At 56.0% G+C, this 14,226-nt stretch overlaps 1 protein-coding gene across 1 annotated transcript; it reads left to right on the plus strand.

Moving 5' to 3' along the window:
- The first annotated feature begins 2,516 nt into the window (after positions 1–2,516).
- Positions 2,517–10,991, plus strand: MLEC (malectin). Its single transcript, XM_082773867.1, has 5 exons — positions 2,517–2,725; positions 4,552–4,730; positions 6,102–6,278; positions 6,444–6,501; positions 7,207–10,991. The coding sequence occupies exons 1-5, from the start codon at positions 2,524–2,526 to the stop codon at positions 7,434–7,436; spliced, it is 846 nt and encodes a 281-aa protein (XP_082629993.1). The 5' UTR covers positions 2,517–2,523; the 3' UTR covers positions 7,437–10,991.
- Positions 10,992–14,226: the final 3,235 nt, after the last annotated feature.

Here is a 14,226-nt window from a genome sequence, read left to right on the forward strand (position 1 = left end):
GGCCATGAAGCCTGCAGCTGGGCTCTGCCATGCCTTCTGCTGGCCCCGTGCTGAGGGGCCTGGAGGTGAGGGCAGCGTGGAGGGCCCCCACCCCTCCTCCCCACCCCTGTGGACCTAGGGTAAGGAGCAGTGGGAGGAATGGCGTGGAGTGGGGCTGGGTGGGAGGGGGACAGGCAGCAACAGCCAAACCTCCCTTTCCAGACCATTTCAAACACCGCTGTCAGCGTATGCACAGAGCAGGGCCGTGCTGCGGGCTCTGTGCTGTAACGCTGCGGCTCCATCCCACCAGACAGTGCTGCACCTGTCTGCAGCAGCGAGCAGGGCAGCAGTGTCCATGCCCTACGTGCTGGTTCCAGACACAGTCCCCCCTTTCACCAGGATGCTCACAACCTCCCACTCCCTTCCCCTACCCTGCCGGACTTGCAGTTGTCCCTTTTCCCTATGCAGTCCCAGTCACAAGTCACCAGAACTAATTTCTGCTCTGCCTCAAAGGGCTTCAGCGTTTCTGTGGGTTCCTCGGTGTAAATGGGAGTTGTTTTCCTCTCAGTTGCCTTCTTCCTTCAACTCAGAGATTAGGGACCGATATCCTTCTGCTTCCTTCATCTCAGATCTCTCACTTCCCAGGTTCCTCTCACATTCTCTGGTCCCACAAATCCGTGTCCCCAACAAGGATTTTCTCTTCTGCTTTGCTGTTGCTGTGCCAGCCAGCGCAGCTGCAGCAGTGACTGATATCCCAGCAGTGGGAAAACTGTGGTTCTGTTTGTGTGTGTGTGTAGCTGTGTTTGCACAGCCGTGTGCGCTGGGCAAGGTCTGTGTGTGCACACGTGAAGGCAGGGAGCGCAGGTAGGTACCTGTGAGCGCAGCAGCAGCAGGGTTTATTTGCAAGTTGGGTGCATGCGGGCTCTGCGCCTCTCCTTGTGTAGCTGGCCCACTCGTAGAGCCAAGAAATTGGAAAATGTGTATTTACAGCTCTCTGTATTTACGGGTGAGCTGCCTGTGCTCACCCCGGGGAGGGAGCAGGACCTGTTGGAGCAGGCAGTGCTTGCACACCAACTGCTCTGCCTACAGCCGAGCAGGGGCTGCCCTTTTCCCATCCATGCTCCCTGTGTTTGCAGCCTGGCAGAACCGTGTTTGTCCAAGAAACGGGGACGCCGGTGTTAGGGGACGGGCGGCCACAGGGCACCTTGGTGCCATATCAGAGGCAGCCCTGGAGCCACAGCTGCTTTCAAGGAAAGCTGAGCCTGTGCCAAATGACCCCTGGCTGCTTTCTGCCAGTTTCTGCGGTGACACTGAGCAGGTCACACAGGGCAGATCTCCCAGCTCTGTTTTTTCCTCCAGCAGAAGCTCTTGCTGCAAGCCTGGCTTTATTTGCATAAGAAAACCCGAGTAATCCCAGGGAGTTTTACTACTTTCTTGTGCTGGCAGGGTCAGAGATTAGAGTTCCAATCTAAATAATCTAATTCCAGAGATAATCCTTTTGCTCTCCTCTTCAAACCCCTACCAGGGAGGCTTCCAAAGAGCTCCAGGCAGCAAAGCAGAGCGGGGCGGCCAGGAGCCGGGCCCCACAGCCCTGTGGGGTCAGGAGCTGGCCCAGGGGGTGGGAAGACAGCCCCGAGCCTTCCAGCGGTGGGTTACTGGTTACTGTAAGCAGCGGGTTACTGGTTACTGGGGCTGGTTACTGGTGCAGATGGGGCCTTCAGCTGGGTGGCTCAGCGGGTCGGTGACAGGGAGCGGGTGTCCAACCTGTGGGTGCTTTGGGCACTGCGGGGGAACCCTCACCTGGGGCAGGACGAGGGAGAAGGGGCTGAAGTTGCACCAGGGGAGGTTTGGGTTGGAAGTTGGGAAGAACCTTACTGAGAGGGCTGTGAGACACTGGGACGGGCTGCCCAGGGACGTGGTGGAGTCACCATCCCTGGAGGGCTTGAGAAGCCGTTTAGATGTAGGGCTCAGTGCTGTGGGGAGGACTGGTAGGTGGCAGCTCAGAGGCTGGATCTGGGAGGTCTCCCCCAGCCCCTGACGGGGACCCGGGCACAGCCCCGGGGCCGCCCCTGAGGCAGCGGCCGGGCCCCCCCCTCCCCCCCGCCCCCCTCAGCCCGCCCCGCCCCCCCGCCCGTTGCCCCGGCAACCCGCCCGGCTCCCCGCTTCCCGCCGCCATCCCACCCTGCTCCGCGCGCCGGCCGCGCTGGAGCTCCCCGATTGGCGGAGCGCCCCGGGTGGGCGGGGCTCCCGCACCGTGTGGGCGGGGCTCTCCGCGCCGCGGCTCGGCGGAGGAGCCTCGCCCCCTTCCCGCCGTCCCCGCGGCCGCTCTGCCTCCCCCCCCTCCCATTGGCTGCCGCCTCATGAATATGCAAACACACCCCTCCTCCGCCCAATCCCGCGCGGGCGGGGCGTTAAGATATTCACGGCGGCGCGCTCCCATTGGCTGAGACGCGGCCCTCCCCGGCGGCGGGACCGGAGCCGGGCGCCCCCTGGCGGCGGCAGGAAGGGGCGGGCGGGCGGCGGGCGCGGCGCCGGGAGCCCGGGATGGGGGGCGCGGGGGCGCCGCTGCCGCTGTCGGGGCCGCTGCTGCCGCTGCTGCTGCTGCTGGCGGCGGGGCGCGTGCGGGGCGCGGCGGGCGGCCTGGCCGACAGCGTCGTGTGGGCCGTGAACGCCGGCGGGGACGCCCATGTGGACGTGAACGGCATCCACTTCCGCAAGGACCCGCTCGAGGGCCGCGTGGGCCGAGGTGAGGGCAACCGGGGCGGAGGGACCGGGCGGGGGGACCGGGCGGGGGGACCGCTGCCCACGGGGCTCGTCCCTTCCCGGTGTGGCTGTGGAGCTCAGCCGGGAACCGGGCAGGGAGCAGGGCCCCCCCCCGGCACGCTGCGATGCCCCCTTTGGGTGCAGCCCCCCCCGGGCAGCCCGCGGGGCCGGGCACACGGAGGGGGCTTCACCCCTCGGGGCCGTGCCTCCCCCCCTGGGCTTTTATCGCCCCTTTGCCCTGCTCCTGGCTGGGAGGCAGCTGTGGGGTGGCTGCCTGGGAGCACGCCGCTGCTCTGGGCTGCTGGAGCCTCAGCCCTATAGGCCCCATAGGGCACAGAGCACGGCTGGGGGCTGTGTGCATGCGGTGGGTACGGCTTGGCCCCGCTCAGCCGCCCCGCGCACACCCCGTGCTGTGAGCCCAGCTCGCTGCCACAGCTCTGCCAGCAGCCTCTGCTACGTGGCCGCCGGCTCTTCCTCTCCTGTTACCTCCGTGGCTATTCATGGACTCTCTCCGTACTCAGGCTTCCCTCTGACAGGAGCTGACTTTCGTGGAGCCTCGGGCTTGTTATCACTATGATCTGACCCGAAATGTGCGGGTGGGAGGCCAGGTTCAGCTCCTCGCCCTCTGTGTTTCTGCTGATCACAGCCTCCGGTCTCTGTGCCCTGGTTTGAGTGGTAAAGAGCAGCTGTGTGTGAAACAGGAGACTGAGAGCTGGTATTAATTTCCTCTTGCTCGTTTGCGTTGGCTCCATCTTCGGCAATGTGTGCCGGGTTGGTGGTTCCTGCTTTGTCTTGGCCGGTGCCGTGTCTGTTCCCATGGAAATAGGGGTGGAAATGGCAAGTGTCAGCGGAGAACTTGGTCGGGATCAGCTTCTGAGTGGAGTGCCGGTGGGCAGAGGGTGTTCGCTGCCCCTGCTTGGTGGGGGATGGATCCTGAGCCCTCAGGGCACGCAGCGGTTTGCACTTGGGCAGTAACCCTGACACAACAGGATGCCACGGCAGGGTTAGACCTTCTGAGGGCTGCTTGAGAGGTGGCAAATTAGTGAGCAAGAAGGGACAACACCTGAGAAAATAACAGAAATCACAAAAAAAAAGAAAAACCTGTTTGGTTGTACTGCTTGGGCCCTTCTTGGGGGCTCTACAGGTACCTGCAGATGGCTGATGGAGCTGCTGGTGCTCCTGAAACCCTCGTGTACCCTCCTGCATTCTTTTCCTGTCTTCCAGCCGATGCTTACTGCGTGGCTGTGGTGAGAAGAAAGGGTTTCGTAAGATCTGTGCAATGCTTTTCTCCCTTCTGCCACCCCCCAGGTTTTCGCTGAAGGAGCACACGTCTCTAAAACCCAATGCCGTTGCCTCCTGACTTCAGATGTGCTGAATGAATGAGTCCAGTCAGTCCTGAAGTGACTGCTTTGGTTTCGCACTCAGAGTTTGTACTTTGGAAACGTTGTAAAAATATTCCAGGCGTTTTTCCTCTTTGAAGCAGGAGTCCAGGGCCAAGTCCGTTGGCTCTGTGCCCTGTTTGTGAAACCAAGTCTTCTTTTTAAAATGGTGCGAGTGAGTTTGCTCTCTCTTAGGCTGCAGCAGGCCCAGACCTGCTTTTCTACAAGACCCAGGTTCTGGGATTTTGGCTACCTCTGCTCCTCCAGTAGTGCCTCCTCCTGGTCTGACCCAGGGAGGCAGAGGGGTCTTACTGGGGCAGCAAGTGCTAAGGCCACAGCGGGAGTTAAGCGTGTAAGAGTAACTCAAGTGTCTCTTCCTTGTGCCTCACCAATTAACCGTTCCTCTCGCTGTTTTGTGCTTGAAATCCAGCTTCCGACTATGGCATGAAGCTGCCGATCTTGCGGTCCAATGCGGAAGATCAGATTCTGTATCAGACGGAGCGTTACAACGAGGAAACCTTTGGCTACGAAGTTCCCATCAAGGAGGAGGGTGACTATGTGCTGGTCTTGAAGTTTGCAGAAGTGTATTTTGCACAGTCTCAGCAGAAGGTAAGCAACAGCTCCGTGCCACTGAGTTTTACTGACTCTGATGCAAATTCCTGGCTGAGCCTGCGTGCTCAGGCTGCCTCTGCTGCTTTGCATAGAGAGGTGTGAGGTGAGGCACCAGTGGTCAGCTTCACAGAGCTCTGAAGAGGGAGGTCTGGAACGTGGAGCTCTCTTTCACATTACAAACACACATTTGGCTTGGAAAACTGCATTACAAAGGAGTGTTCACACAAACAAACACAGGCACCTCTGCATGACTTGCATTAAAGTCTTAGGATCTGTTTAGGCTGTGCTGTGTTTGAGAAATGTTCTTACCTTTCTCTTGGCCACTGGCTCCTGATGCAACTGCATGCCTGTGCCAGAGCAAGTATTGCACACACTGAGTCAGGGAAGTGGTCTGGGTAAAATAAACTACTCAAAACAATCTTTACAAATGTAATAAAACTTGATAATGGTTCAAACTGACCGTGGAAGCATAGAGTTAAATTCAACCCTCATTATAGCTCTTTGGAGATAAATAATCCTTGCCTACTTTTGAAATCCTTCCTGTACAGACATGGAAGCAGCAGAACAAAGAACCCAAAGCCCTGTGATAAATTGGGAGAGAAGTGGTGTGTGGTTTGGTCTGGCTTTCCCCCCCTCAGTCAGCTGCTTTAGAGCCCTGCTTCTTAAACAGGGTGCCACCTTCCTGCCAGAGAAGTACTTCTGGGAACAGAACTGGTGGGGCTGGCTTACAGATGGGATGCAAAAAAACAACCGCAGATTAGGCTGAAGAGCTGAGGCATCTTTGGCCGAGTTCTTCTTCATGTGGTTCTGCTGGGATTCCCCAGGTGCTGAGCGAAGTTTGAGTCATTATGGCCCCGAGGAGGACTTTCACTTTGAATTCAGATGTGGTTAGCAGTTCAGCATTTTACCTCCTTCAGCCCCTGCATCCTGTCAATAGCTTCACTGAGTGCTTCCTGTTCCCTGCTTTGCTTCAGGCAGTTTGTTAGAAACGGCCCAACTCCCTCGCTGTGGTGTGCCGCATCCTCCCCGGGGTGGTAGGAGCAGGCCCTCAGCCAGTAGGTGTAAAGTTGTGAAAGAAAAGCACAAATAAAACAGCAGAATTGGTCTGTCCTCTGGGAATTATGTTGAAGGTACGAGGCGAATTTCAGGGTATTTGAAAGCAACCTTAATGCTTCAGTGTCCTTTTCTGGCTGCTTCTGGCCTCTGAATCCTCCCCAAGGGAGTGGAGCATGCGTGGTGGTACAGTGTATGTTGCAGTGCTCTCTTGTTCTGGATGCAGAACAAGCAGAGACCTTTCCTCTTCTGTTCCCCTTTCAACTGCTGCCTGCCTGAATCCGTTCTGACAGTGTCATTCCTTCTGCCCCAAAGGTTTTTGATGTTCGCTTGAATGGCCACGTAGTGGTGAAGGACTTGGACATTTTTGACAGAGTTGGACACAGCACGGCTCACGATGAGATCATTCCCATGAGCATCAAAAAGGGGAAGCTGAGTGTCCAGGGAGAGGTTTCCACGTTCACAGGAAAGCTCCACATTGAGTTTGTAAAGGTAACAAGGCTTTGCTGGTCAGAGCCCCGAGATTCCTTTTCCCCTTCATCCCCAGCCGTGCGATGTGGCTGTGTGCTGGGGGAGGAGAGGTGATGGGAGGTGGGGAGATCATTTCTTCTGTCATTATTTCATGTGCTCACTGATTTCCTTCTTCACTTTCTCTAGGGCTACTATGACAATCCGAAAATCTGTGCCCTGTACATTCTGCAAGGAACAGTGGAAGGTGAGCTTCATTCCTGAGCCAGAAGGCTCCTTCCCCTTGGAGAGGGCTCCTTCCCCTTGGAGAGCAGCCTGTTGCTTCTCAGACCATGAGATCATAGTTCCTGCTGACCCACCTCTGCCAAAACTGTTTCTTTTTCAGCAAGTTCCCACAGGGTGCAGTTGCAGAATGAGATAGGTGTCAGTGTTTTCCTACCCTGTAAGCGCACAAAGCTGCGTCGTTGGCAGAATGAGTACTGTGAATTTGGTTCAGGGCTTCCTGAGTACGGGGTAGAGAAGGGAGCATGTCTGGTCAGTCTTGGGTTATAGCTGCAGATGAATTCCCTCTGGCCTCAGATGTCAGCAGTGGCCCTGCAGACAAGTAATTTATGGAGCTCTTCTAGCTGGTAGTTGTGTTTCTTACCTGGAGCTTTGTTTTGCTTCCTCAGCTCTGAAGACGAGGCAGTGTTGTTTTTTTCTCAGATCTCAGTTCCTCTGGTAGCACAGTCCTCGCTCTTTCAACCTCTCTGCAAGTCTGTGCTGGAGTTGGAGCCCCTCTAGCTCCTGAACAGGGGAGTTTGAGGATCCCTGTGACTGGTGTTTCAGTTTTCCTTAGCAGTGCTCAGGGATCGCTGAGTGCTCTGTACCTGGTGTGTGTGTGGTGGTTGGGAACGGGGCTGCTGGGGTTATTTCCTGGGTTAATCCTGCAACCTTTGGTCTTGTTCACCAGATGTTCCAAAGCTACAGCCACACCCAGGTCTGGAGAAAAAAGAGGACGACGACGACGAGGATGAATACGACGATGGCTCCAGCGTTAAAAAACAGGCAAATAAGAACCGGGTTCAGTCAGGCCCACGCACACCAAACCCCTATGCCTCGGACAACAGCAGCCTCATGTTCCCTATATTGGTGGCCTTTGGTGTCTTTATTCCTACCCTCTTCTGCCTCTGCCGGTTGTGAGAGCAAAGCCCCACAGAGCATCAGCCGAGGGGCTGGGAGGGAAGGAGTTGGACCAAACACGGTTGCTTTCAATTTCTCCATACTGTTCATAATTTAAGGAAAAAAAAACAAAAAAAAAAAAGGTGATTCATTTGGAATGAATAGCAGGTTCGGGTAAGAGGAAGCTTACCTTCCCCCTGCCAGCAAGCAGTGAGGCCCTCACCTTCCCCTTCGCCATGTGCAGCCTCTGATCCTCCCTGGGGCATCCAAGAGCAAACTGAGTCCTGGCTGTGTACTGGGCTACTGGAAGCTGATGCTAGCGGTCCTGGGCCATGTCCCACGCTGAAAGAAAGCCATGTGCTGCGAGATCTCTGCGTCGCTGGGTGGAACACGGTTCTCTAAGCAGGGACGCAGCTCGTGAAACGAGGCCTGGGTGCACATCTTGTCCGGGAGCCTGGAGGTGTTGTGGTGCCGTTGGGTGACCGACGACCGTGGAGGATAGAGGCTGGTTCTTCAGCATCTCCCTGAACGTGCAGCACGATGTATGGTACTCGCCTGCATAAAGACACCGAGACTCCAGCTGGCTGCTCAGCCTCTGGGGGGACCTTTCCCTTCCTGAGGGTGCAAGCTGTGCCGGGAGCAGAGGGATTTATCTGGCCTGATGTGCTGCACCAGCTGGGAGAGACTTTCCTAGCCTTGTAATGTTAGAGCCGTGGCTGAGGGATTCCGATGTAGCCTGCAGGAGGCTGGCGCCTGCGTCTGATCAGATGCACTTGTTTTCTGTATTGATTATGGCTTTTGTTTCCTTTAGTATCTTTTTCTTTTCAAAGGTTCGTTTTAAGCCCAGTTCCTTGTTTTGCCCTTTTTAGCAAGCGACCTGTCCTTCCGAAGAAGCTGAGAAGCAGAAGGCCTAAAGAGGAGCTTCTTGGTCCTTGAGCTCCCTGCCCGTCAGGTCCCCTCCCTGCCCCGTGCAGAGAGGGGCAGCTCGGTGGCTGCTCCTGCGAGCTCTCGCTCCCTGCTGGTCCCACCAGACCTGCCTGCGGTGGTGAGAGGTGCAGAGCCATCAGAGTCCGCGTGATTGTGCATTATGGAGGGGCAGGTATCTGACATTTCAGTGCTGTGGCGCGAGCTGCTTTGTGGCTCTCTGGAGACCCTGAGGCAGGCAGAGCGCTGCAGACGAGGCCCTTCGGTTTGCCTTCGGTTTCCCCGGTTGCCTGGTGACAGGCTGGCCAGCCGGGTCACCCGCTGTCCCCTGGGGAAGATTTCTGCAGGAGGTTTCTGTTTTCACATGCAGAGGCTGAGCAGAGCCCTGAGAGCCCTCGCGGTACCTTCCGAGGAGCTGCCTTCCCGTGCTGCTGTGCTGAGCGCTCCTGGCTGGCGGCAGGGAGAAGGATTTGGCCCAGGTAGGGTCAGCTTCAGTCCTGGTGAGCTTTACCTCGTGCTGGCTGGATCTCACAAGTGTTCTTTTCACCTGGTGCTGCTGCTCCTCCCTGCACCTGACTTTCCTAGGGGTTGTTCTTGGGTTTGTTCTGCAGCAGCTCAGCCTTTCTTTGAGCTGAGAGTGGTTGGCAGCATTTGAGCAGAGCCTTCCTGCTCTGCTGGGCCCAGCAGCTGAAGCCTTTGTTTCTCCCTAACCCTCGAGCCGCGATATGAGCAGGGCTCAGATACAAGCAGGGCTCACGGGTCCTGAAACAGGAGCTAGGGGAGGTGTCACCGTGCTCGTATCTGCAGCAGTGGCACTGAGCCTTCTGATAGCATTCATCGCTGCTCTGGGCCTGGCCATAATTCTGAGGGAGCTAAAAAGCAAGCTGTTGAACCTTAATTAGCTTCTCTGCAATTACACGAGTACTAACAGCCAGGGTTTGGGAGAAGTGAGTCCCTGCCATGCTGGAAGGAAAAGGCAAGTTTTAGAGAGCAGATCTTAAGAACAAACCCTAGGATGAAAAGGCTTGAGCTTGTCTGCTTCATCTTCCAGCTGCTGTTAAAATCCAGGTGCTTACAGAAGCCTTCAGCATGAGCTACGTGTTGTTTAGTGACGGTGCCTGCAAAGATCTCCCCGGTGTTTTTTGGGTTACTCTAACTGGAGCACAGAGACATGTAGATCTTTATCAGTTTGAGAAGCATAAACTGCCCTACTTTGTTAAGCAAAGAACCTGGCTTTGAAAGCAGGCTCCTCTGTGAGGAGGTGTTCTCCTCCAGGCTTTTTAGGTTGCCTTTTTTTTTTTTTTTTGAGCATCCTCAAAGCAAGGAATCACTCAGCTTCTTGTGGCTTACCCAGTAATCTCCACAGCTTGCACAGCATGAGAGAAGGGGTGTGCGTGGAGGTGTCCAAGTCTTCTAGGGTGGCTTCTGCCTGCCTCTCCCGGCATCCAGGGCACCTCCTTGGTGCCACCAGCACCCTGAGGCGAAGCTGTGCAGGGTTTGGTCTGTTGCCTTCTAGTTTCTCAGTTCAGATGAATTTGTCTCATTTGAATAAGAATAGGGAGGAGAAATAGTTCAGTCTTGGCTTCGGTTTAGTCGTTTTGGCTCTGATTTTTGCGTTTTTGTCACTGCTGCAAAGCTGATGCTAGCTCTCTGGGTGACTGGGGCATTCCTGCCCCCGTGATGGTGCTGTGAGCAGTTTTCTTTGTCCCCCCTGCCAGGTTTGACTCGGGAGGAGCCTTCAAACAAAGCCCGTAGGTACCCAGGAGGGCGCAGGATAACCCGTCAGCACCTCGCTGGGAGCGGTGTGCTCAGGCTGGCTGCCCTCATCATCTGCCTGGCACCTGCAAGGCGGCCAGATGGGTGGAAGGAGGTACCTGGCTCTTAAAGTAGGCATTTGTGTTGGCTGTGAGCTTCCAGCGCGGGTGTTTGAGGGAATATCCGAGGCAGTGTTTAGCTGAAGCCAGTTAGAGATGAGCCTGGCCGTGCTTTGTTGCCTCCAGCCAGCAGCAGGCGGCTGAAGTGCGAGTCCCTGGGTCAGGACAGAGCCCAGCTCAGTGCTTGGAGCACTTGTGTAGAGAGGGGCAGGTAGGGCAATGTGAATAAAGCTTCCCTTCAGTAAAGGGGAGGCAACGCTGTCGGTCATGTTCTGAGCCTGGATCCAGCCTCAGGGCAGTGCTGCTTTAATTTCCCCTTCATCAGCCCCTGCGTTCCCCCCCGGGCGTGCAGGGGCGCAGCTGGCAGTTGTCTCACAGTCTGTGCTCTCAGCTTCCATGTCTTTAGGCCAGGCCATTGTCCACGTCTGTGTGCGAGGCTGAAACAACAGCTCTGACCCTTCTGAGTATCCCAGGTGGCAGGGAGCAGAAAGCCAAATGAATTCCCGTCTTTTTGGTGCCTTTGTGTCGGGCTTTGAATAAAAGTCCATTTGAAGAAGCTTCTCTTTTTAAGGAGCTTCTGAGTTTTTGTGTTGTGTTTTTTTGTTTTGTTTTGTTTGTTTTATCCCCCCAAGGGACAGGCGTTCCCTGCCCCTGTGATCAGCTGGGGACTGTCTCACTGTCCCTTGGTGCCAGCTCCGGAGGTCACAGCTGAAGCACAGAACTGCAAGCGAGTATCTTTGGTGCCAGCCCTTGGGGCCAGTGGGAAAAAAAACAAAAACATTGCAGGGAACAGAAGAACTGGAAGGGCTCCTTCAGGTCTGGTCTCCCCCAGGCATCTCCTGAAGGCAGGACGGAGAATTGCAGACAGCCTGGTGCCTGCGTGTCTGTGCAGCTGGGAGCAGGGTGAGTCACAGCTGGGTCCTGGTAGTCGTGGGCTGTGTAGGGCTGCTGTGTGCTGAGCGTGGCTGGGGGTCCTGCTCCCAAAACTCGCCTGCCAAGGGCTTCCCCTGCACCGTTGGAGTCTGAACAGGGAGCAGGAACCTGCGCTTTGTCCTTTGGTCTTCCTTTAAGTTGAAATTGCAACAGCCAGGGAGATGTGTTGGTGTTGGAAGCCGGGGCTGAACAGGCCTTTTGTTGATGCAGGAGGAGGGGAGAGGAGCAGCAGAGCAGCTTCAGCCCTTGATGTGAGCCAGGTTCTGAGCAGCTGCAAAGTACCGAGTGTTTCAGGCTCTGTTTGGTGCCTAAATGTGGGAGAGCTCTGTCTGCTCCGTGCACTTATGTGGTAGGGAAGGAAATATCCTTGCTGAGAGTCCAAGGGAAATGGGAGCTGGGCCAGCGCTGAGCTAATTTACCTACTGGCGCTTCTGCATCTCCGCAACAAATGCCAAAGTCTAATACAATTCAAGGATGCTTTTTTTAACGTCAGCCTGGTTGCACCAGTCTGGCTTCACTGGCTAGTCCCATGCAGGCTCGGCCGAGGGTTCTCAGCGGCACAAACAACGCTGGGCTGGGGCTGCGAAGGCTCAGACGAGGTTGTGTGGAAGAGGCCTCCTGTGCTGCAGCTCTGCTCCACGTGCTGGCCCAGCGGGGCTGGGGCACGTGCATCACCCTGGATCTGAAGGGATTCGTCCCAGGAGCGTCGTAGCAAGCACGTGGGAATGGTGCTGGGCTGGGTGGGAGAGGTGAAAGCAGGTCCATGTCTTCCGGGACTCTGGCTTGCTCAGAGTTTATTGCTGTATATTAAATACTATTTTTGGAGATTGGGGGGAAGGTGCGGGAGGGGGAGGGATGTGGCAGCGCTGTCCCTTCGCTGATCAGTGGGACGCTACTGCAGGTTATTGATAGGTTTTGATTTTTTTTCCCAAAAAGTGCTTTATTTAAAAATAATAAAAAAAAATAAGGAAAAAAAAAAAACGAACAGAAGTGCTTTCCTCCCTCCTAGAAACAGTGCTGGCTGATTAGAAAATGTGAATAATCTTTTGCAAACATCAAAGGTCTCTGCTAAAGAGTTTGTGCGATGGAGGTTTCAAGGCAAGGGGCAAAGTACGGCTTGAACCAGTTTAACTGGGGCGAGTGCGTCTCGGAAACACGAGATCCCTGCCCCGGAGTTGTTTGTAGTCGCATGCAGGGAGGATGTGCTCGCCTGTCCTACCGCGGCCGTTTGTCACACGGTAACAGCTCTTGGCTCCAATGCTGGAGCGAAACATCATCCGGAAACTCTCTGAATTTGGACTGCTGTTTTGGGGCTTTCACGGGCATTCAGGGCTTTCCCACTCTGAAACCAGCCTGCTCGGTGAAGCGGCCCTGGAGAAAGGAAGAGCAGAGGCAGGATCTGCTCCTCGTGCCGGGAAGCAGTGGCCAGGACAGTGAGCTGCTGGCCTGGTTCAGCGGTAACGTTGGGGTGCTGTGGGTGTTGCATCCTTAATGTTGGAAGCTGGCCCCATGACCTGTGCCCATGGCATCGAGGGCACATCGCAAACTACTCGAAGCTGTAGGTCTGAGCTGTCTGTAAAGGCTGAAGCAGCGTGGGGAGGGATCCCCACCTGCGCTTGTCACCAGTACAAAGGATTTTGGAGGAGGATTTTTTTTATTTTACTGTCCATTGCTTTGTGTTATAACAACTTGCAGTGACATTTTTTTTTTTTTTAGTTTGTTTTGCAGCAAGCTTGGGCCCTGGGTGAAAAGCACAGATGTCTATTTCTGATTGCATTGGCTTTGCAGAGACTTGTTTTGGGGAAAAGATGGGTGTGGGGGTGGGTTATTTTATTTTTGGTACACAGTAGCTGTTTTATTTTTTAATTTCCCCAGGATGTTTGGTTGAGGGAACGTTCTGAAATCTACTGTCTGGCAGTTTTAACCAGCAGTGTGCTAAAGGAAAATAAACAGAATTATATTGTCACTTGGACAAGATGGTTGGTTTTCTGTCATGCTGGGGAAAGGGGGGACCCTGCCCCCCAGCACCACTGCAGCCCTGAGCCTGCAGCTGAGCCCCTGTCCCTGCTGCTCCTTGTCCCACACCGCCCTGCTGCCACCTCCCCGGCTGGTCGGGGCAATAGACCGTGACCTGTGCTGCACAACATCCTCCCGACAGCACTGCTGCTGCCCTCCTCGCCCCTTGTTCACCTCAGGAGTGCCAGAGATGCCATCTGCCTGTGAGCTGTCCCACTCTTGGCTTGAGATGATGGCAGTTGGAAGGGGCTGTAGGTGGAGCAGAGGGAACGTGGCACGTTCCTGCCCTGGGTGCCCGATCCCAGCTGCTCTGGAGCACGAGGGACATTGGTCCTGTGCCTTTTCTGAGGCACTGCCTGTGGCTGGGAGGGACTGAACCCACCTCAGCCAGGAGGATTTGGGAGCACCAACACGGGCAGGCTCCAGAAAGAGCACTTTGTTGGCAATAGCTGCTTATGAGCAGCAGCAGCAGCCATCAGTACCTGCTGCTCTAAGCATGTTTCCAGTCACCCCACATGCATTCAGCGTTGGGCTCTGTGGGCTCGGAGTCCCTGCTGCCCCGCAGCCTTGGCACACAGCACAGTGCGTGCTGCTGCTTCCTAGAAGGAGCAGGGCTCCCTGGAGGACAGAGGCCTCCCGTTCCCTGTAATTAACCCGCAGCCCTGCGGGATTCGGGCCCTGATTCAATTAACGAGATGTGGCTTCCCTCACGGTGAGGCCTGGGAGCCGCTTTGTGGGGGCTGGCTTGTGGTGCTGCTGGCCCTGTGCCAGGGAACCGGGGCCGTGCTGCCTGCTCGGTGGCTTTATTTTCCCACTCGGTTGGGTTTTATTTCCCCAGATAATTTTTATTTCCCTAGGTAACTCCAGGCTTTTCCGTGAGGCATGCCCCACTGCCCCGGGATGGAGGGGCTCCCAGCACAGGGGCAGGCACCCCGAGCTGGGCCGTACTGGGCCGAGGCCGCCCAGCAGGTGGGAAACCGGGACCGGGGAACCGGGACCGGGGCCGGGACTGCCTGGGGCGGGTACACGGTGCCAAACGGCGGCGAGGCGGGGGTTACACACAG

Source organism: Aythya marila, assembly GCF_965140915.1.
Source record: "Aythya marila genome assembly, chromosome: 17".
Lineage (NCBI taxonomy): Eukaryota > Metazoa > Chordata > Aves > Anseriformes > Anatidae > Aythya > Aythya marila.

Coding starts and splice junctions, on each gene's coding strand:
- MLEC (XM_082773867.1), top strand. CDS start 2,524: ATGGGGGGCGCGGGGGCGCCGCTGCCGCTGTCGGGGCCGCTGCTGCCG. Junction 4,731..6,101: donor TTGCACAGTCTCAGCAGAAG/GTAAGCAACAGC, acceptor TCTGCCCCAAAG/GTTTTTGATGTTCGCTTGAA. Junction 6,279..6,443: donor TCCACATTGAGTTTGTAAAG/GTAACAAGGCTT, acceptor CACTTTCTCTAG/GGCTACTATGACAATCCGAA.